Here is a 23,826-nt window from a genome sequence, read left to right as displayed (position 1 = left end):
AATGGCAAGTCTGCTCAAGCTCGCCTAAAAAAGGCAAAAGTGGCTTAATGCACTTGAACAGTAGAAGATGAAAACACAGTGGTGTGCCTGCCTTGCTTTCCTCTCACATGGTAGATGTCTCACTTGTGGAGATCTAACTTTACATAGCAGGAGATTTGGGGTGCAAAACTCCAGAATTTGGGCAGTGTTTGAGCAGGGGCAGAGCAGTGAAATAACCTCCTCAAGTTACTGGCTCCATGGTCAGTGCAGGGTTAATTCTCTGGGTGGGTGTCTGGGGTGCAAGAATAACTCCTGCAGTTGTGGTGTGGTTGGACTGACTCCAGGTAAATGGGTTGGCACCTCCCAAGAAATGTCCCCCCGAGAGCAGAGAGGTGTTTCTGGTCAGCTCTCACTAGAGGGAGCTTGGCCACCAGCTTTCTGCAGCTCCTTCCAAGGAAGGTTGTTAGTGATAAAACCTGACTGAAGGGAAACCAAACACATTTTCCATTCTGTCATTTATGCATGTAAAATTCAAACTGTTTCTCAGAAAATGATTTTTAAAGAGGATGTCATAGCTGTAGCTTTTAAATTTTTTGTGTTTACTGAGATGATAATAAAGGTTTAGCTACAATTTTTAATGCCAGAGATTTAATATTGATGCATAGTGACTTGCATGTGAAATGCTCACAGTGATCTTTGTATGGTCTGTGTTGCTAAACCATTGTAATATATGGCACAGGTGACCCCAGGAAAAATGCTGCAGGACTTGAACACTGGGCACAAAATACTGAATTCAACATCATCTTTCTGTCCCTTCTCACAGGAGGGGAATGTTGGGTCCTGTGAGAGTGGCTTTGCTGGCTGTGTGTGTGTCAGAGCCAAGGACAGAGCACTTGTGCCTCTGAGGTGCTGGTGCTTGCCCAGACACCTCGGCTGTTTTCTGCTGAGCTTGAGTGACACTGGCAGAAATGTCAGCTGAGCCTGCACTTGCCCTTTCAGCATTTACAGTCTCATGTAAAGTAAACCAAGTACTTCTGAGTGATGATAAATGTTACAGCTGAAAAAGCAGCTGAAGAAGGCTCAGCATCAGCCAGTTTAAAAATGAACCACGTCTCGTGGGGATCTGCTCTGCTGAAGCTCTGCAGTGTGTGGAGCACCAGGGCTGCAGCACCAAGGGGGAGCTGGGGCAACATGCTCTGGGAGCCTTTTGAAACCTTCCCTGTGTTCCACAAAAGGATGAGAGGAAGAGGCCACTGTCATTATATTGAGTGGAACCAAGTTTTTGACCACCCCTGAGGGTTTGACACTCAGAACTGGGTGAAGCCATGAGCTGTGCTTTGTAGAAGGCAGGACTTGCCCCTAGCTTGTTCCATAATCCTGTGTGTATTGGGTTCTTTTATCGATGGTCTGGGCAGGAACTAATGGGCTGCTTTAATTTAGATTAGCCAGAAGAAGCTGAAGAAATATGAAAAGGAATATCATACCATGAGAGAACAGCAAGCTCAACAGGAGGATCCTATAGAAAGATTTGAGGTAATGCTTTATCTTCTCCAGTCTGATTTTACAGTGAGTTGCTACTTTGACTCTTTTTTTTGAGCTGGTTTTGTTTCCTGACCAATTTGGATGCAGCAGGGGAATTAGCTCCATGAGCGTGAAGGGAATGTCGCTGTATTGGCAACACTAATTGGGATAGGGTTCTTGTAAGCTCAGCTGTGCAAAAGGAAGGAATAGTATGAATTTTTATTGGGGCTTACGGAACTATTTCAGTAGAGCCTGTTTACCATGCTGATTGCACCAAAAACCATGAACAGAAAGGAAATGCCTGATTCTAACACTGCCTTCCATGATTATAATCCTGCCTTTACTCCTCTTCCTAATTTCAAATGATGTATATTGCAGTAAGTATATAATTTTATAAATATTTTACTTATCAAATAAATGTAATACTGGAATAAACTACACATGTAAAGTTATGTGTGCACACACATATCACAATAACACACACACAGACATATATATAATAAATTTACGTATTTTAATCAGAGAAGTTTTATGTAAACTGTCTTTAGCATCAGTCTATGTGCTGGGAGTTGTAACAGGAGGGAGAAAATAGAGTATTTTTCCCAAGATTCTCCTCTCTTACCTGTTTCCAGCATGCAAATTCTATTTTGAGCCAAGAAAAGCAATACTTGTAGGAAGCTCCTGGCGAGGTACTGATGGCAGATGATACCCCTACTACTGCAGGCTTCAAGAACATTTTGTAGCTCAACAAATAATGACTGAGCAGAGTTATCTACACCAGGTTTCTTCTCAAGGCTAATCCTGTATTTATTTTACATTTACACTACGGCTGGCTAGTTTTGTCCCCGGGGAGCTTCCTGCAGGTAGAGCTGTTTTTACACACTCAAGCTGCAAGGTAGTTTTTGTGAGTTACACAGTAGCTGTGTGTCAGAGCCTGACTGGCACTGTTGTGTCCCTGCAGAGGGAGAACCGGCGGCTGCAGGAAGCCAACATGAGGCTGGAGCAGGAGAACGACGACCTCGCCCACGAGCTGGTCACCAGCAAGATTGCACTGAGGAAGGACCTGGACAATGTAAGACATGTCCTCTTGCTGCCCAGGGCAGACCAGGGCTAATTCCTTGTTCCTCCTCTCACTGGAGAGGAGATACATGGAGAATTTTTTTTGCGTGGGACTGGATTGCTTCCTCCACATCCTTACTGCACACTGACAACATACAGGCATGTGACAGAGTTCCATGGGAAACAGGACTGGTGACTGAAACATTCATTACTCTGAAAAGCATTTAGAGTAACTGGAGGGAAAGGAGAGCCTGTATTTGAATAATTGCTTTCTTTTCTCTAAAGAAGTCTAGCAGGAGCTATGTCAAGTCTTTGAACCATCACAGAGATCATAACATGGATGCTGCCTTGTGTTTTCCTGGGATTATTATGAATACAATTTTGTAGCAGACAGGTTTTGCAAAGTGTCTGATAAACTTAAAAGTGTGAGTCTGTCTGGCTCTGTGTGGATCAGGTTCTCAGGTACCTTGGGCAACTCTGAAAATGTTGTTGTGGTTTCCATTTGGCTTGTTGAAATTTGCCCATGTGAACTCCTTATCCTGGTTTGTTTCCAGATCAGTAGAGCTCTCAGGAGGAAACTTCAGATTTGCTTTGTGTTACAGGAATTTTTTTTCAGCTTGCTGTCCCACTCCCTTCTTTACATATTCAAGTGGGGGAGATTTTATTAGGATATGCTTTTTCTTTTTTTTTCCAGGATGTGCAGAGACAAAAAGGTACTGGCATTTCTAGCACAGGGAAGGATAGAACAGCATTTAGTCTGTCTGCTTGGGGGGATGAGGGGAAGAGTTCAAGTGCTCCTGTTTTGCCATTCTTGTTCTGTACCAAGATAAGTGCATTTCTGAAATCTCAAAGGAAGATTCTGAAAGTTTTACAGTGCAGGAGCTGACAGGCTTTAAAATGTTTCACTGTATCTGCCTCAGACAATTTAAGGTTTCCCATGGTCTCCTGGAAACTTGCTGGTGGAAAACTATTCATAGTAAATGTTAATGCCAATGGGTGAGTGTTGCTCATAATGAGGTTTGGTTTATGACTTTTGGGTTTCTTACATCTCCTCCTCTTAGGTGTTAAAATGTGAATCATAGAAGTATGTTCTAGAAGCAGGTTTTCACAGCACACTGGTATGTTCATGTCCTCTTACCTGGGCTTTTCCCTTCATTAGTGAAGCTTCCAGAAGGTTATACACTGGTAATAGCCCAGCAGGCATTCAGGGGTTGGACTGCAGCAAAAATTGTCCTGAAGAAGCTTTTTCTATCAGTTTTTAACTGTTGTTTGTGGCTGCTTGAGCCTGTATGAGGCACAGTTTTACATTGGTTTTTTAAATGGAGAGCTGGGAGAGGAACAAAATTAAGCAAAATTGATTTGCTTCATTTGATATATAATACTCTTGTCTTCAAAGATGGTAAATGATGTTGGCAGCATTTGGGTTATCCCCTGGGAGGAGATAGGTAGGTTTGATCCTGCTTCAGGACATGATTAATTCTTCTAATTGGATCCTGAAATGAGAAGTTTCATTCTGCCAGCCTGAGGTCCTGAAAAGAAAGTACCAAAGGACACTTTAACACACCTTTTCTAACACCTGCATGGCACGACTGAAATCTGCAACCTAAAAGATCAAAACAAAGCATTTGGAAAGACAAGAATTTCCTTAATATCCTTTCACTAGACCAGAAAATAGGCTTCGTTTTTCCACTGTTATTGGGCTCCTACATCCCAGTGTTCTTTAACTTTAATACAGCTTAAATCCCAACTATAATGAAAAGATGTTCTCTCTGCCTTTGCTGTCTGATTTAAAGGATCAGCAGGACTTTAAGGGACTAAAATTCACTTTTTGATTTTCTTCCTTTGAAGGGAATTGGTACAGCTACTTTCTGAAGATGTTATATATCAGCTGAGTTATTGATCTATTTTTATGTAGAATCCATACACCTATTGGGAAGTGCTGTGTTGTGTGTATGAGACAGGAAAAGATATGTTAACTTTGCAGAGTTTTTAGTGGTTTATAAAGAGCTGGAAATTTCTCAACAATATATTTTTATACTTAAAAAACTGCAGTAAAAGGGATTGTTGGTTTCTGGCAGGACATTTCTTTCCTTTAAGGAGGAAGGAGAGAGGGGCCTGACTCTTATGTTTGCTTTGGCCATTCAGATTTTTCATGCAGTATTTTCTGGGATGGTATCACATCCATTGGGAAGTGTTATAGAGTTCTGGGTTTTTTTAAAACATTCTAGAGGCATTTTTCATTAATTCTGTTTCCATTCCAAGGCTGAATGTTTGCAAATTAAACTTAGGTCTGATCTGGCTCTAGTCTTTTACTGATCTTGCACATTGTGAGTTGTTTGTCTTCAAAAATGTATTGGTCAACTTCCAGACTGGATGAGAAAATGAAACTTATTTCTGGTATTGGATTTCTTTGGAGCAATCCCTACTCCAGTTTTGCTAAAACTAATCACTGAATTCAAGGAAGCATTTTGGAGAGCTGGAGTATAGTGGTACATGTCATTAATTTTGATGTGTTGGTGCTTTGCTATTGAAGATGGGAAGTTTTAGAAAAATAATTTCCAGTATAAAGTTTTATTGTTTTTAATAACAATGAACCAAACCTTAATAAGACTGGAATGGCTGCACTCTTGGCTCTGTCCTGGTGGAGGCACAGCAGGGAAGCCTCTGCTCAGCCTCCTCTCTGTGTTTCAGGCAGAGGAGAAGGCAGATGCCCTCAATAAGGAGCTGCTAATGACCAAACAGAAGCTGATTGATGCAGAAGAAGAAAAGAGGCGCCTGGAGGAAGAATCTGCTCAGGTTGGGGCATTTCTGTCATTCTCACTGTTCTGTACAGTACAGAAATGATAAAAATAAAAAGTAACAAGTGTGGGAAGGGCTTAATGTTCTAAGTCATGTTTGTCTCTCTTCTGTGGTGTAAAGGACGTCAGCAAAGCAGAATTTGGCACTTTCCTGCCAGGTGCTTCATAGGGTGGGGAATTTTTAACTTTAAATCACAGAGTCACAGCCTGTGCCAGAGATGCTGCACAGAGAGGCAGTGCAGGACGTTAGCTGTCAGCACTTTTTGAATACTTCCTTCCCTTGGCAAACCCACTGTTCTGGCAGTGATGGCCACCAAAGCCCAGCTTTTCCCTGCCTGCATGGAGCTGAGCTGGACTTTGGGTCCCTGGGCAGAGCAGAGCAGTGAGCTGAAGGAGAAGGAGGAAATACCACCTGGGTGTTTCAGACTACAACTATATGAACCCTTTCTTTTTTTCTTTTTTTATTTTTCCCTGCAGCTGAAGGAAATGTGTCGTAGGGAACTAGATAAGGCAGAGTCAGAGATCAAAAAGAACAGCTCTATTATTGGTGACTACAAACAGGTAAGTACAACTTCATGATGATGTGGTTTGCTATCAAAGTGCAAGACTTTATCAGGTATTCTAGGAGATTTTTGGAAATCAATGTCTTCTGTACCATGCATTTGAGGAGACAGTTTAGCTGTTCTAAATGGGAAGCATGTGGTTGGTTTTGCATTTTCTTTGGCCAAGATCCTGAAGTGGTCAGTCCTGTTTGACCCTGATATGGGTATTTGTAGATCAGCAGTCACCACAGCCTCACTTACAGCCAAACCTTGTTCAAACGGGCTCTTGGATATCAAAGGTTCACCTCATGCCAAAAAAAGGTTCTCTCCTACCTTCCCTTTATCAATCAAACGGTAACAGCACCTGAGAAATAAAAATAAGATGCCTTTTTCCTTTCAAGGCTTTACTTTGGCATTGAAGCTCCTGATCAGAAGGTACCAAGGGAGCAAATTCATGTGTCTCTTTAGCAGGCCCATAGCAGCTCTCAGGGAATGAATAAGGGTTATTTCACTACTCTGTCTTGCCTGTTCTTTTCTCCCAAAGGCAACAAAAGGGCCGTGCTATTCCTAACCTGTTCTGGGTCCTTTAGCAATGCCAAACTGCTAATAACTTCTGTCAGAACTGCACCTTTTCCTGTGGGGATAGAAGAATATGCAGAGAATGGGAAAATGTATGATGAGACAACTTAAGGCAGCATCCCAATTTTCCTAGCTTTCAAAGAGTCCTCAGACTATCCATGTTAATATTGCAGCAGCATTTATTTGTGCTTTAGCATTCATTTGGGAGGGAATTTACATTTATAAATGGTCGGGTAACATAATTTTGCTTGTCAGATTTGTTCCCAGCTGAGTGAGCGACTGGAAAAGCAACAAACAGCAAATAAAGCTGAAATTGAGAAAATACGGGTAAGAGACCAGATAGATCCACAGTCTACAATGTTTCAATCTCTTAGCAAAATCATAACAACAAACACACAAATTATTTCATTACTGAAATGGTGGCTGAGAGTCCCTGTAGATAAAAAGAGAAGATTATAAGGGGGAGATCTGGGAGAAAAGGTGAGTAGCTGTGGGCCCTCTCATGCTATAGTGGGAGTTTTTGATGCTGGGGTTTTTTGAGGGATCCTTCTTTTTTCTGGAAAAGCTTCTCCAACTGTCTTTTACCTTAAAGTAACAGGGGGGAGGGACAGAGCCCATTATTGTAGCAAAATAACACAGCAGTGTTTCCAAAGCCTGTGAGTCTGGGGCTGGCAGGAGCTCCTGCTTGGCTGTGCCTCCCCAAAAGTTCCCAGTAGTGCTTCCTCTGGTGTTGAGCTGCTCTTCCAGAGGAGAGGCAGGAGCAGGCTTTGATCATATCCCCAGCACTTCGCTCACAGCCAGGTGTTTACTTTAGCAAAAGGTGGATGACTGCGAGCACTGCCGGGAGTTCTTCAATAAGGAAGGCCGTGTGAAGGTTGCCAGCACTGCCAAGGATGGTTCAGACGAGGACACAGATGAGGAGAAGGAAACACTGAAAAACCAGCTGAGGGAAATGGAGCTTGAGCTGGCCCAGACCAAGCTGCAGCTTGTGGAGGCGGAATGTAAAATACAGGTAATGCTCTGGAGGTTTGTTTTGTAGTCTGTGCAGTGTGTCTGCATTCCTAGAAAATGTGTGTGAGTTGTAGAGGCATTGGAACAGCTCCTGTTGGTTGAAACTGTAACCTGCTATTTCCTGCATGGGTTATTTAACCAAACACTGCGTCTGAAACTTGCTGTATGCAGACGATATAATTGAAATTGCATGAACTGTATTTAGCAGCCGCTACAGCTTTCAGACATCTGCCTGTCTGCAGTGCAGTGCTGGCTGCCTGATCTCCTGCAACTGCTTGGAAGGAGCCCAAGCTCTGACAGAGTACTGAATCATGCATGTCTTTATCTCACAATCAGTGTTAAATGAAGAAGTAACATTGACAAATGTTAGACATGTTTCTTAAACACGATTGCAAAGCACTCCAGGTACTTGAGGTATTTCTGTAAAACGTGACAACATTGTGGTTTTAGGCTAAAACTGATACGTCAGTGCTGCTTGTTCACAGAAAGGTAAAAATTCGTTTGTAGAAAGTCCACTTCCTGTGGGAGTAGCTCCTCGTCATTTGGGAGAGAATTAAAGAGTTTGGATGTACTGAAGAAAGCGGAATGTTTCACTAAGGGCAATGACACAAGTCTTGTTTTGCTTTTCAAAGCTTTTTTTTTCTCTTTGTCAGCTTGTTGTGCTGCCATTAATTTATGTAAGACTTGTTTAACTTCTAAAGTTGCCAAGAGTTTGTAGATGTTCTAGAGTCTTCTAGGTTTGACTGCTATAACCTTGTGCTGTGAATATATAACAAATTAATGAAATTACTCTTCTGTTTGCAGGATTTGGAGCACCATTTGGGTCTGGCCCTGAATGAAGTACAAGCTGCAAAGAAAACATGGTTCAACAGAACAATAAGCTCTATAAAAACAGTGACTGGAGTCCAAGGAAAAGAGACTTGTTGAAAAGCAGTTCTGTCAAACACACCTTCTTAACACAACACCTTTTGTTGCCTTCCTTGGCCAGATGTTTAATTCTGTGACATGAGAGGACCAGAATGTAAATATAATAGAAACACAGCATGTCAGGATTTCAATAGGTCAGTGATAAAGAGGATGGAAACACAAGAGAGGTTTTATTGCTAGACATGGGATGTTCATACTACTGATATTTAACAGGTGATGTAGCTAGATTGAAGCTCTTCAGAGAAACACTCCATTCTGCGTCTGGCTGGAGGCTTTTCACAGACTAGGTACGAGAACTTACCAAACCCTAATTGTTAAGTTTACATATGATAGGTTTTTTTACAGTTATAACCTTTTTTAATATTTTATTTGAAAGGAAAAGTGTCACTAACAAAGTAAAAAAAAAAAAAAAAGAAAAAGAAAAAAAATGCAACAAAAAATACAACTTTATCAAGAACTACATCAGTGCCAGAAAGCAGTCCCCAGAGGTAGGAAATGGAGAGTAGGAGGTGACATGTTCTGCTTTAGGAATGGGGATGATTTCAGCATTCCTGTGGAGCAACCCCACTTTGTTTTAGTAGATGCAGCATCCATCTCTCTGTGTTTGGCATTTCTTTCTGTTACTAATCAATTCTATGCAATTCTGGGCTTTTTTGGCATGGGCTGCCAAACAAATTCGCCACTGGAGGCTGGGAGACTTGTCGAAGTGCTAGACAAGAATAGTCGGAATTGTGGGCAAATTTCCGTTTCATTTGTGTCATATTGTTGGATCCACATATCAACAGTGTTCAAATCCCCAGCACCAGGACTGCTGATGAGTACTAATTATGTGGATGGTCTGACATTCAATGGAGTCTGTCTGGGTTTTGTCAGGTTTCTGTTTTGGTTTTGTTTGTTTGTTTTTACCCGGCTGTAGCAGGCCTTCTGCGGAGCTCTGACAGAGCTTCCAGGTTTTAGTTTTGCACATAGGTATGAATGGGACAAAGAAACAATAAACTGAGATATATATGAGGCAAAAATCACAGCGTGAGTGTAGCTGCGAGCATCTCTAGCTGTCCAACTCGCTTCCCTGGTAGCATTCTGAGGTGGTGTAGGTTGTTTTTCACGCTCGATGCAGTTGCACTAATAGGTGCTAAACATGCTTGGAGTTCTCATTCCTTGGATTGTATTGAGTTCTCACCAGAAAGCTGTAGAATGGAGTTTTGCACCTTGTAATTTTTTTAATTTATAATGGTTTGTGTTATGCTGAAGTATCTATTGCATCAGTGGATAAATTTTGTGTGCAGTGTGAGTATAAGCTGGTAACAATAAGAGGCACTGGTTTGTATATAAAGATATTTGGTTTATTTTGTATTTCTACCTTTTTCTTGTTTACTGTACTAATGCTAGCTAATGTACTCTGTAACTACGGGATAGAACATGCTATGTCCAAGCTTTTTTCCTTAACTGCATACATTATCTCTATTGTTTAATACCAAAAAAAAATACTGTAACTCCATCAATATTAGATGCGTGGACATTGTGGTAGCATAGTTGCAGTGTGTATACTTTATGAATTGAAATATAAACTAGTAAAATTGTATAACTATTTTGTTGTTTCATTTCATTTGGACAGGAAATTATTAAATATTTTGCAATATAAAATTAATTCTCTTCTTAAAGTAGAAGCAGTAGCATCTGCAGGCTTCTCCAAGACTGGAACCGTAGTCATGCTGCAAAGGGCTTTGCTAAAAAAGACTGCATGTTCTGAGTGCTGCCAACACTGGTTTTATATAATAAAACCTAGGGTTTGCTTTGAAAAAAGAAACTGCAAAAATGACCTTGTGCAGCTTGAAACTTGTGACTCAGTATTTCTCAAACATATCCAATTTAGAACGGGTTTTTTTTCCATGGCCCTCCAAATTCTGCTTAAATCTGCAAAATAAATGTAGGCTATCTCTGCTTATCACCATCAATAACGAATTCAGGGGGGTCAGTTGTTGTTCATGTCATCTTCAGCAGGGTTTGTAGCTGTGGCTGGGAGGAGGCTCAGGGCTGCACTAATTGGGTCATGGGGCAGTTCAGCTCCCCAGCCTGTGTTCTGCAGAGGTAACCAGGAGTACAGATGGATTCTTGTCACCAAAACGACTAAAGGTGACGTGGAAAGCAGCCCTGCTCTAGGAGGCTGCTGGGATGTCACTTTTCCAGCCATATTTTGCTTTAAGGAATGGCATTGTGTGGTTGTCTGGGGTCTCCATTGCTTTGTCTTCCCAGAGGTGCATTCCTTGGTAAGGTCAGCTCTGCAGGTTCTCGATAATTGCAACTTTTACAGAAAGTTTACAGGTAAGTACGGGAGAAGAGGAAGCAACCCAAGCCCAAAGCACTTCATCCACTTGTCTTCCTCAAGGGGACTGGGAAATAGCATAATAGTGTGCTTTCCTCCGAAAATGAGGTACTTGAAGGGAAAAGCTGCTTTATTGTTCAGATTTCTTCCACTCTAAGTAAACATTACCTCCAAATTGCATGCAGCATATACTCCCATTTTAGTATGGATGCAGAACATGCATAATTGATTCACAGCATTTCATATGAAACACTTTTTAGTCAGTTTCCTGTCATGGATTATTTTAGATGCCTACGTGAAAGTTTTTGATGCTTGGAAATAAGTATTACCTCTGTATTTCACATCCAACTCCATCTGAAATACCCACAGCCAATTAAGAAAAATGGATCCAGTGCTGAGATGTGCATCTTTTGAAGCACAATTACATGTGAAACACAAGGAAGCAGGTCAGTATTAAGATGAGGAATTGAATTTGCAGCTGTTCAAAACTATGTATAAGGAAGGTAGAAAACTACATTGAGTCAGAGCTGCTGTAAGCACAAGTATTTTGCCCTGTAAGAGAAAAGGAATGAGTGTGTTTGGTAGCATTTCGAGCATTAATGAGATGGTTATGTTGAGGCAGTGAATCACCTTTCTGCTCACATGTGTCTCAGCTGGGTTTGAGCACTGAGCTCCAGCTCAGTGCCAGTCTGCTGATGCTGGGATTAATCTCCCGTGCCCCAGGCTCCAACTTCCACATGCTTTGCGTGTTTGTGCTGTATCATTAAGTTCCAATGGTCTCAGTGTGGGAGCTCGAGTGTCACAATCTCATTTGTGTTGCAGAACTTCTTGGCAGCTCAGGGTCCGCAGCTGGAAGTGGGTATTCAGGATCTATCAGAAAGTTTTACCTTTAAGCATTGCTGGTAAGTCGTCTCGAAATTTATATAACTACCTCCCTGACTTTTTTTAGCTGCCCTTCTTATCTGTGGCGGTGATATAAAGTTCCTGTTATCAAGAGGAGGATTTCACTCCATCTGTTCAACAGCTTGGCTCACATTCATCCAGCCTAACTTTAGACACTTCGGAGGTGCCTAACATAAGAGTTTAATCCGGGGAGGTTTTCGTGGGGGCAGCGCTGCGGGCGGGCAGCTCAGCGGCCTGTGCCTGGAGCCCTCGTGGATCAGGGAAGCTCTTGTGGGCCTTCCTAAAAAAAATAATACTGAAAATGAGCCATCCATGGACACGCTGAGGATTGCTTTCTATTTCTGTTTTTCTTCCTTTTTCCATCACTTTATTGTGCAGTATTTTTCCTTCTGTATTGGCAGAGACCATCAAGATCTCTTCATATGGAGATTTTGCTAGAATTCACCATTGCACATCCCAGTGTGTTTGAGCAACACAGGCTTAGTTATGCTGCATTTTCATTATGCTAACGAACACAGGAGTGTAATTCAGGACTGAGGGCTTTCCCTCGGGATAAACTGGCTACCAGCGCTGTAGGAAACTCGGGCTGTGAGGCAAGCAGGAGGGCTCTGCTGGGGTGCAGTGTTTGTTGGGTTTAACATCGAATTCAAGTGTTTCCTCATGGCGGTGTAAGTTCCTGCTAAATGGGGAGTGAGTGGAGCCGAGCTAATGAAGTGGAGCCGGTCTGTGAGAGGTGGATTTAACCGAGGAGAGCCTCAAACACAACACCAATCCCCCAGCTGCCCAGAGCCCGCCAGGCGCCGCCTCAGCGCCCTCACCATTCCCGCGCTTTCTGCGGGGGCGGGGCCCGCGGCGCCCACGGCGAGCTCTGATTGGCTGGCGGGTGATTGGCAGCAGGAGCAGCCCTGGAGGGTGAGGCGCCAGCGGCGCCATTTTGTTTGCCGTGAGGGCTGCGAGAGGCGAGGCGGGGCGCCGGGGGAAGGAGCCTTGCAGGCTGGGCAGGGCTGCCGGCAGGACCGAGGTGCGGAGCGCGGGCACACCGCTGAGCTGCTGGGCTGGAGGGGAGCAGCGGCCTTCGGGCGGGGCGGTGCTTCCTGAGGGAACCGTGCAAATCCTCCCAGAGCTCTTCCAGAGTCTGTGGGTGTCAGAAGAGCACCAGGGCAGTGGAGGACAGCAGAGCTTTAGATTGAAACAATAACCGTTGGAGACGAGTGATACTGTGGGGGAAACCTGTACAGAACGTGTAGTGCATTAATGACCCTCGTGGAGAAGATGTAAAATTTTCCCTTAAATCGCACGGGGTTTAGATGGCCTCGTCTGTTCTGTTCCCCTTGCAGACACCCTCAGGCCCCTGAGGCTGAGGAAAACCGTGAGGTTTGGCCATGCAGCAGCAGCATTTCAGCAGGAGGTGGGTGATGTTCATGGCAGCCTGTTACCGGCAGGGCTGAGCTGAAGCCTCCTGAGGTGCAAACCTTTGAAATAGGCTGTGAGAGCTAATAAAGTGGAGTCGTTTGATCTGTAATGTGATGAGTGGCTGCTGTGGGCTCTTCTCCCCGTGGAGAACCTGCATGAGAAGCCAGTCACACCACTGACTGCTGGTTAAGTAATTCATGGGTTCTTCCACCCTGTTAGAGTTTCTGGTGAATCTTAGTTGTGTTTTGATGCTGGGAGTACAGAAAGCTCAAAAAAGGAAAAATAAATCACCTGTATAAATCTTAGAATCACTGAGTTCATGCTTGGACAGATGTTAAAGGGCAGCTATTTCTGTGCAGTAATTAGTGACTAGAAAAAAATTATTACTGTAGCTTATAGGTTTATACATGCAGTGCATACAAATACATAGGATAAACTGTTGCAAATAGAACTTTCTGATCTTCAGTCCAGAAGTAATGTGAGAAGAATATGATTTACCTGATTTGACCCTGAGAACTGCAGAAGGAGTTTGCTAACCAATTTTGTGAAATACCTTGTATTTTTAATTGAGCAATTTTACTACAGTGTTTGGCCCAAATTGACATAAATGAAATTGCTACAGATGGCACTGTAAAAGTCCTGGGCCCTGCAATACTTCTAAAGAGCAATGTTAAATAGCAGGGTTCTGTACAGAAATCATCTTTGTTGAAGATATTTTAATGGGAAATTAAATGTTCTCCCTATTTTACAGAGCTAAAGTCTATTTTAGTAAAATTCAGCAGTTAGGTAATTCAAGCAATGAACTAATAAAGACAGGATCTGTCAGGATGCCAAATAGCATCCAGCCAGAAATGCAGATTTACGTACTCAGCAGAAACTTCTGCTCTATGTGGACTCTCATTTCCTTCTAGAAAGTTTAGAATCTACAGTCTGATACCTGGAGCAGTTACAAGACTAGAGCATCCCGTGTTGTTCTCCTACAAATCTGATTGGAAAGTTGTATTACGTCCTTGTACAAAAATGATCTGCTAGGAGGAAGTGAAGTAAAATTGAAATGTTTGGAAGTAAATCTGTGGGATGTGTTTCTAATACACTTGAACTTAACTTAAAGTACTGGTAAATCATTCTTATCCTCTGCTTACCAATAATGATTGATACAGGAAATGTAGCAAACTCCATAGCAAGAGTTTATTACAGAAGTTTTTCAGAATAAAAAAACTTCAAATGTGTGTTGGTTAAAATGTTACTGTAAAAGTATTTTTTAATCAGATTTAGTGGCTTGAGTTACAGCTGAAGGTGACATGACTTGGTCTCTCGTGATCTCACCTTAAGGGCTCTTGGTGTGGTTTAACATTGTGGTCACTGGAGGTGATCAGGAATCCAAGTGCAGGTTGTTTTATGGGAGTGAGCAGGCTGGTTCAGTTACGGAGTTGCAGAGGTCCACCTTAATCAACAGCTTGGGTGACAAAAGTAATGATTTTTAGGAAGGTGCTGCAGTGTTTGAGATGGAGTCACAGCTCTGCTGGGCTCTGAGGCTCCAGAAGGTGCAGAAGAGATGAGACTTGCAGGCTGCCAGCTCTGAGCAGAAGCCCTCCTCATGCTGAGCACAGTTAGTGTGTGCCATGAAAACATCCAAGCTGTGTGTTTAAACTCCCTGCTGGGAGCGTCTGTTCATGCACAGAGCTGGCAGTGTGATGGGGAGAAGGGGGGCCTTGGAGCCACATTGGTAAATATCATGTGAGAGGGGACACTGCAATGACTCCTGATGCAGTGTTCTCATCTGGCTGGTCAGATTGTGCCACACAGGGAAAAGAAAACTGCTGTGCAGATTCTGTTCAATTGCTGGGCCTGAGAAAAGGTAGTAAAGGACTTGCTGAGATGAGACAGTGCTGTGCCACTGTCAGCTGTCACAGTGTAAGCAAAAGGGATTTATCAGTTCTCTGAACAACACCACAGCAAACCACTGTGGTTTTGACACAACTCTTGGCTGCCAGGAAGACAGGGGAGTGATTTAGTGTCTTCTGTGTCCTGGAGGCTATGCTAGCTTAAAGAAGTGGTTTGATGGTAATTAATAGTGGTGTGCAAGAGAGAATGGGTGGGAAGGAGAAGGAGGATGAAGGCTGGTTGCTTGCAGAGCAGTGTATATCTGAGCTCTCTACCCACTCAGGGCATGGCAGGCTTGCTGCATTATACCACAGGGAATCACTTGTGGAACAAGATCTCGCCTAGCATGGAGCAGGGAAAAGGATGGTGTTTCTGCATGATGATGACTGTGCATCTCCCTGAGGTGGTTTTGGTGTGGTACAATGCAAACCTACAGCCAAAGTGGCTGTGAGAGTCTGTGCCAGACTGCTCTGGATTATGGGTGACATGGCTGCTGCTTGTAGACATGAACAGCAGACTAGAGCTCCTGGGTGCTCCAGCCTCAGCATTACAGGAATAGCTTGAACTCTGAATGTCTGTGGAAGTTACAGGTGCTGTGCATTGCCATGGTTTGGACAGAGTGAGGAGGCCAGTAATTACTGTAACTGGAAAGTTCTAAATTCTCTTCAAGTTTTCAGTCATTTGATCTCAGTGAGAATAGTTTAATGTAGAGACAGAAGAAGTTACATATCTTCTACATGTAACAGCATCTTTCTCAAAACCACATTGTTCGATAAACACAGGATAACTGACCTGAGCAGCTCAAACCCCTGTCCCCATGCTTGCTTTTGTGCTGGATGTAGGAGTCCTGTGGCTACCTCAAAACTTGCAGTATTGGCAGTATAGGAGTTTGTGTGGAACTGCTTTGCAGGGCAACATAATTGGATTTTCTGAGCTGTGTTTTGTCATCTTGCCCTGGTTTAGCTTTTCCTCTTCTACTGTAATCCAAAATTACCCAGATTTAAAAAAAATAAAAAGTCCCTTTGAATGAATCAGAATCAGCAGAGAGCTGAGCCTGCCTTTATTGTAGGCAGGAAATCCCACCTTTGGTGTGTGCCAGCACCTAAGCAAAGGGGAAGAAGGAAGTGTTATTTGTGCAGGGTATGTGACCCTTTCTTGGGATCTATAGGCCTTTTTAGGATTTTGCTGCATGTTCATGGCTGGACCAAGAATGTGCTTTTTGTTGTAACTGTACCAAGAGTACACACAGGCTTTTTACAGCTTTGCAAATAAATGCGCTGAAATGTATAGCCCAAAGTGAAGATGAATTCAGGACCCTGGAAGTGGTGGCAGCTCCAGTTTGTTTCAGTTGATTGTACCAAGGATTGGGGTCACAAAAGAGAAGGATAATTTACAGCTTAGCAAATGGGAAAAACTCTTTCTAGCTGACTTGCTGGAACTCAACCCTGCAGCAAACCACCCAAGTCAGCATTATGTTGTGAGCAATTAAGTGAGGTGACACTACTTGCAGAAAGCAGGGTGCTGTTCTGGGCAGGTTTATAGACGCAGCAGTTCTTTGCACATGGAGGTTACAGGCTGGCTTGTTAGTTGTTTGGACATCAGTCAATCAATACTTTTTCCCTGCTTTCTCTGTAATCAAATACACTTTTTCAAGGTTTTGCTTCTTGCAGCAAGATAAACTGGACATCTTGCTTGTTAAGCAGATGGTTTCTTCTGCATGGATCCTTTCAGTGCCGTGCCAGCAAGGGATGGAGCAGTGAAGCATTGTTGGGGAGGGCCTGAAATGAAGGAGCTTTCTGCTGCAGATTTCACTGTATGCATTCAGCTGCAGATTCATAGTGAGAGGCACTGCAGGTTGCTGAGAGAAAGTAGATGGACTTGGGTATTTGTTGGTTTGCGGGGCATGGGAGGAGGATGAGGGGCCACAGATCACAGCTTCCCTGTTCTTTAAACCCTGTAACTGCCTGGGCAAATTTAGTTTAGCTACAGCAGGACAGGAGTAAAACTGAGTAGGAAATGCCAGGCATTTTACAGTGAAGAAAGAAGGATGTGCCAACCTCTTTCATCAGTCTAAGCCCAGCATTGTGTGGCTTCTCCCATGTCCCACTCCCATATCTGCCCCTCCTCCATTCCTGTGAGGCCACAGAACGCCTGCCAGCTCCTGGAGCAGGCCCGGCTCGCTTAGTGAGCTGTCACTGACCTGCAGTTGCCAGGCTGCTGCCGAAGAGCTGTCGTCCTTCTCAGCACCTCCGAGATGATAATCCCGAAGGAGCTTTCGGAATGACCTCTTACCGAGCCAGCTAACATCAGGCTTGAGCACAGACACATTATGCTAATGCAGTAGGTAAGACTGACTTCAGTTTCAGTCAAGTGTTAATGATGTTTTCTTAAGTGACTCTGTTCAGTTCTTTGTGGATCTTACATGCTAAATATTTGATACAGCTCTGAATTTTAAGTGATGCGTGGTTTAGTTTGGTTTGGGTACAGTTGTCCCTGAGTAGCTCTTTATGCATAACTGACTTGTTTGCAGCACACCAGCAGACTGGGCTGGCTGAACACTGACCTCTTGGCAAAAGTCTCACAACAAACTATCATACATTCTAAGCTGTGGGATTTCATACATCCCATTTCATTAAGAGCAATCTCAGTTATAGTCAGCTCGTAACAATTTTTAATCCCTTCTCAAGTCTGATCTCCTCTGAATTTGATTAATGACCTCTGCACTCGGACTTCAATTCAGCATTTCAAGACCAGAAAAACACTTCTAAGAAAAGACTGTATGTTCAGTGACTTCTCTTCTAGAGTAAAGCTGGGTTCCATAACTCCAGGCAACTGGACATATGTGTGTATTTTAGTAAATCTTACCATGATTTGCAACCTCAAGCAAACAATGGCAGCCACACAATTGTCATGGTATCCCCAACTCCTGCCCTCAGTGGCTCTGGACAAGGAAATTCCTTGGATTTGCTTTGACCCTCAGAGGACAAACTGGGACCACAAGAATTTAATGTTTGAGAAATGCAGTGAAATGAGAGGGATGGAGAGAAGCTTGAGAAAACCTTGCTTATTCTTTATATGTGTAATTTATCTTTTAAGAAAATACCCAGTATTTGTAATTAGCTAAATACTAGGAATTGTCCAGTTTTTGGAGTGAAACTTGCCTTCCTGGCTGATCTCATCATGGCCTTCTCTGGGCTTTTCTGGTACTCTTTCAAGGCAAGTACCCAGAGGTACTTGCCTGCAGCAGCCCTCACAAGTTACAGTGCTGTGTGCTCTGTTCACTTTCACCTCTGTGAAGGAATGCATTCTTCTTGTTCCAGCATAAATGTGCTTTATGTTTGCATCTCTGCCAACACTGTGGCCTTCGGACGCCTGTCTCCCCTTTCTGCTGAGCCTGTTACCCTGACTCAGGCAGAATGGACCTCTGTGGTTTGGCTTCCCAGGCTTCAGAAACCCCTTGAAAGCAGTTTGCTTGCTGTAACCAAACCCCCCCAACCAATCACTAGGCTGTAATTCCTGTTTACAGAGATAAGTCTTTATTGGAGCTATTGGAAGCAAATGGGACATGGTTCTGGTTGTATATACAGAGAAGTCTGTAGCATTGGGTTACAATCAGTGGCAAATGACCCGAGATTACAGTGCAGATTGTTTTGTGTACAGTCAGTAACAGTGGCTGGCGTACAAACCACAGCACAGAAGCCAAATGAAGCCAAGTGTACAGGGTATAGCAGCACGGGAGGAAGCAACTGAAGGTACAAAGAGCGTTCCCTTTACATTTGCAGGCTTTTTTGGCTAGTGAGTAGATACAGCTCAATTTAAAATTCACTGTGCAGTTATTTTTCTTCCCACTTGACTGCTACCAAATTAAGAAAATTGGAATGTTCAAATTACATTTTTAGTGCTATAAATAGCTATGGTTGTTGCCAAATTACTTTATTTGAAATTGCTTTATTTATAGTTGGGAATAATTCAGTCGTCATTGTTCTCTACTGATTACAAATTGGGAGAAAACTGAAGTATTTTGAAAGTAGTCTGTAATTAGACCACAAGGATCTCTTGTACTTCATTTGGAAGTTTAATTCTGGGTAACCTCTTTTGAGAGAGATTTATTGGGAAGAAAGATGGAATTGTCCACCATATTACTCATTTGTGGAATTCGTTCATAGTATTTAAGGTTTAGATAGTTTAAAGGTCATACTTCTTTTTATTCAATGCCATATCCAATCTTAGTTTAAAAATAAACACTCCATTCTCTGTGGATAAATAAATCCATTTCTTGGCTGCAGGTCAGACCTCTATTGGTGAAAGAGATTTAGAAAAATAGACCTTTTCTTTAACGTTTAATATGCTGACTCACAAAGGAAAAGTGAAATTCATTCAAGTCTAGAAACAAATACAGTACAAGTGATTTATAGAGTTGCATTCCTTCCCTCTACAAACTTGCTGAGCATGAAACACTGCCTCAAAGCACTGCCTCTGTCTTTTCCTTGTCTTAGACAAGTAAGTGTCATCCGAAAAGTCACATCATGCTGCACTGCCAGATTTCCCGTCAGAAGGGCTCTGCCTCCTGAGGGGTTTTTGCTTAGGAATTCTTTAGATGAATGGATGGTGGTGGTTTGGATTACACAGAGGTGATATTTTAGCCCAAATTAGCAGCAATTTTAATTGATTTGATTGATGGTGATTTTTGGTGGGTGGAAACTCAACCCTTTAAAAAAAAAGCGTATGAGTTGGCCTTGGAAAACACCAGCCTTTCCTCAAAGTCTCCACTTCTGAAACTGCTTCCCATCAATGCCCTTCTCAGCAAGGGGCTGGCACATTTGGCAGTACAGGTTTCATGCTCAACTTTGTCACTAAGAACTAGACAGGACTTTAAAAAGCATACAGCCCACTGGGACTTGCTCTGCTGTTGTACCTCAGTGCTTTTGAGAGCCCCCACCCCCAGCAGTGTCGCTCTCTGAGAAGTGCAAGTGTCCCAGCCTGGCTCTGGGGCAGCTGGAGGACGGTGACATTCCGGAGCGGAAGCAGTAGTTAAGCACCAGTTACTGGCCCCTGCAGAGAGAGGCTCAAGAGAACAGAATTGCTTCATAGAGAGCTGGTTGGCCTAAAAAGCTTAGTCAGTTTGATCAATAAATATTGACTTAGGGTTAGGATGAGAAATAAGACACTGCACCTTGGAACTGGAAGACAGAGTCAACTTCCTCCTTTTTCTGTCCAAAAGGAGACTGGCTCCAAAACATTTGTCCTTGAGGACCTCTGTGAGGCCTGACAGATAACTCATTATGCGTGTATGAATGTACCTGTCCCCTTTTGCAGGGAGGAATAAATGTATGACTGGACAAAGCTTGGAGGCTTTTTTCTGTGATTTTTTTTTAACCATCTGCTCTGTGTCATGTTGTCCCTGAAGGCATGGTTACCCACTCGTAAATTATGCAGCATTGCCCAGAGAATGGCTCTGTAGTTGAACATGCTCTCTGCAGTACAGCCTCCCTTTTCTTCCAGCGTATGTGGATTTCCAGGGAATAGATGTTATTAGAAAACTACATTTGTCTTTATCCTGTTATTTTGAGCAGGAAAACAGTGATATGAATTTGAAAACACAGGGAAGAATCTGTACAGCAAATCAGAATTTTAAAATTCATAGGATCACTAACTTTTCAAAAGCTGTACTGCTCTGAATGCTGTTCTCTAGCCCACCATTATTCTCCTTTGAGCAGAATGACTTTCCATCTACTTTAGAAACAGTTCTTTTGTGAAAATAGTGGCAGAAGAATAAATACTGTCTCTCCTACCCTGAATTTGTTAGCTTACAGGACACTCTTAACAGAACTGACGTTCTGTTGGGAGTGCAGCAATACACGCATTTCGGTATGCATAGATTATTAAATTGTAGCAGTGCCAGTAGTAAAGCAAAATTTGCCAAGATGTCCTGTTCCTCTTAATTAGCTTGATTTATGTGTGCCTGTTGACTTAAGATGCAGTTAGTGTCCATTGCTGAGATGATACAGTACCCTGAGTAACTTTGTATTGATTACACTTAGGCAAGCTTGTGCTTTTGCAAGAACACAGAACTGAAGCTCAAAGAAAATAAAGAAGTACATCAGGTTGTTTCCGTGGAACACTGTTAATCTATTCATAGCAGCTTCAAAGTATGGAGTTAAAACTTACCTTCTGCTCTACTCCCTTCAAAGCAGATGAGTGCTATGATTAACTCCCCTTTAGCTTAAAAAATACAAGTAGATAGAATGTCAAAATACACTTTGCTGGTAAGATGAACATACTCTGTCGTAAGGAGTTACACCAATATTGGTGACTTGAAATGCGTACATCACACAGGTTGTTGTGGGAGCAGTATCTGCTTTCCCATGTTGCCATGCTCCTCTGTGTAAAGGCAGCTTGTCTAGAATACTGTAGGCATTGCAGAAAGAACTAATTAGTGCTCCTTCTGAGGAAATTACTATTATTCCTTTCCCTTCCAAAATTCATTTGCATGCTATGTACACTGCCTGGAGCTGTCTCCTTATTTTGGGTAGGGCTGCATCAGGAAATAGAACTTGTCCATTGGCTTTCTCGTGTTCCTCCTCTGGAAAACCTATAGTCCTGGACTTCTTCACTGAACAGAAGAAAGAAATCCATCTCCTGTAGCAACTTTTATTGTTAGCAATCATTAGCAGCTTTTAGCCTGCTATATGGATAGCTTAAACCTCTTACCTAATTTCTCACTAACTGTTGAAAAAACAGTACCATCTCCTCCTCCTCGTAGTACACTATGGCTTCTGGCTTTCCCCAGCACACGTAAACCTCCTGGTTTTGCCACAGACTCTCTTAATGGACTTGGAAAAGGCAGTGCAACTTTTCCTCCAACTTCCTATCTGTGATGCTCTACCTCTAAGGCTGGAGAAGGACATTCTACTTCCTTTATTCTCTTTTCTCTCTGTCTCTTGCCTCAGTGCGTTCTGCCAGGACCAGATGCTTTCAGAAATCCTGTGTTCAAGCTGATGCACTACCCCTCATGAACCGCACAGCAGCAGAAGACAGCTGGAGCTTCTAGATCCTGGTAAGAGGTATGAATGAGGCTGAAATGTAATTAATTAAAAATAAACTGCAGCTCTCACTCATTCCAACTCTCTTGTACTAATTAATGAAAGATAGCTAGTTACATTCAATTAATGCCTTTTAAAATTAAGTGTTACTTGTTTTACTAGAGATAACAGTCCAGAGGTTTTCACAAACATGCAGTTCTGGCTGGTGTGAAAACATTTTGAAATTGTTTACTTACGCAGCATAGAAGAGACTGCAGCTTTAATTATCTTACTGCCCCAAACCTTTGAAGTTAGAAATCAGATAAATTCAGTCTCAGATAAATTCTGTATCTGCAGTTAAAAGTTTTATATGCTCTTTACATTCTGAGAACTCTCACTTATTGGTGGATTATTAATTAAAGATGGAACAGTACTCTCCCCCTGAGAAGGCTTCAGTCTGTAAAAGAGTTTCTATAGACTAGGCTTGATGGGCTCTTTTCAAGTACACTTTTAACTACTCAGCTATGTGTGGTACAGTATATATGACCTTGAATTGTAGAGTTAAGGCACCAAATACAAATAAAACAACATCCAAAATAAGAGAATATGCTTTAGAACTGCACGTCTCCTCACACCACTTTTGGACATCCAGTTCCTCATGAACATCAAGGCAAACAACGTGGTCTGAATGTTTCATGCAATCACAGGAACTGGAGAAAAAACACTTTACTGAATTTAAACCTTACTGTCTCATGAACTTCTCTTACCTCACACCACTCACAGTAAAGCACTGCCTTGCACAGCATCAGACAGGTCTGGCAGGAAGAGCCCCCTTTCTCCTAGGAGACCCCAGACAGAGGAATAGACAGAGGAACAGGCAGATATGTCCTACTTGTGCTTTTGTATTATCTCACATATCGGTTACAAACCAACAAGTGAATCAGTCCTATTTCTATGAGCAGAAAAAAGAAGCACCGGAACACCTGGACATAAATAAGTATGGATTTGGATGACACAAATAAAGCTAAGGAGACTTTTTTTTTATTACTTAACTCTAGGGTTAAGTAATAAAAGTTTAGTGGTGACAATTCTCTTAATGCCAGATACTTAACCACTAGTTTAAATGGTTTATGTTCAAAAGAAAGTGCATGTGAAACTGCTGCTGTGGTCCATAGGCACAGGACTTCAGTGCTGGGTTTCTCTGGTGAAGTGTTCTAAAATGACTTTAGCAAAATTTCCACTCCCAGAGGAATGAAACCAATGAGCCGTTAGACAGGCTGTCTCCTGTACTATAGACAGCAGATTCAGCTACACTGTCTCTTTGCTTTGCTTTAAACAAGTCAATAAAATACCTCATTTTTCACTGGATTATTCAGCAGGAAGCCCAAGAGGGTCTGTGTGCTGAGCATTCGAGCTGAGTTACTGTTTTTTGAGACAGAACAGCTCCTAACAGAGCTTCTCAGTGTGCCCAGCACAGAGCTCATTTTCATTCTTTTGATGCCAGAGAGGGGAGGTCTTAGTCAGCTTCATGACTGAGAACAACAATCTGAACTCCATGTTTACATATCTCGTCGTGTATCCAAAGGAATCCACAGCAGCAGAGTTCTTGTGCTGTTTCCCAGAGCCACCGGAAATAAGAGCTGTTTTTGTTAAGCCGCTTTGTGACTTGGAACTCAGTGAGGCTGGGACATAGCTTTCCCTTGATTAAGTAACAGGGAACTGTCTTAGAGAGAATTTAGCTACAGGCAAGAAGTGAGCATATCTTGGCATACCAAGCACAAGAGGCAGAAGGAGACTTGCAGTTTTGTGTGAGTAAAGACTGAAATACTGTCTTGTCTTTTCTACAGATCCGGAGAAATCCTCTA

General features: G+C 42.6%; 1 protein-coding gene across 4 annotated transcripts in view; it reads left to right on the top strand.

The window, feature by feature from the left end:
• The window catches only part of RABGAP1 (RAB GTPase activating protein 1), a 71,298-nt gene extending 61,297 nt beyond the window's left edge, over window positions 1-10,001 (top strand). For all 4 annotated transcript variants that reach the window (XM_085076718.1, XM_085076721.1, XM_085076717.1 and 1 more), the window contains 7 exons: window positions 1,420-1,512; window positions 2,462-2,572; window positions 5,251-5,355; window positions 5,835-5,918; window positions 6,734-6,805; window positions 7,293-7,490; window positions 8,294-10,001. In XM_085076718.1, coding sequence (XP_084932844.1) covers window positions 1,420-1,512; window positions 2,462-2,572; window positions 5,251-5,355; window positions 5,835-5,918; window positions 6,734-6,805; window positions 7,293-7,490; window positions 8,294-8,416 — 786 coding nt within the window. In that variant the 3' untranslated portion in view covers window positions 8,417-10,001. The remainder of the gene's footprint in view (window positions 1-1,419; window positions 1,513-2,461; window positions 2,573-5,250; window positions 5,356-5,834; window positions 5,919-6,733; window positions 6,806-7,292; window positions 7,491-8,293) is intronic.
• Window positions 10,002-23,826: the final 13,825 nt, after the last annotated feature.

Source organism: Lichenostomus cassidix, chromosome 17 (assembly GCF_008360975.1).
Source record: "Lichenostomus cassidix isolate B80296 chromosome 17, HeHo_3.0, whole genome shotgun sequence".
Lineage (NCBI taxonomy): Eukaryota > Metazoa > Chordata > Aves > Passeriformes > Meliphagidae > Lichenostomus > Lichenostomus cassidix.
The sequence above is the reverse complement of the archived record's forward strand: the minus strand, read 5'-3'. Positions and strand labels throughout refer to the sequence as shown.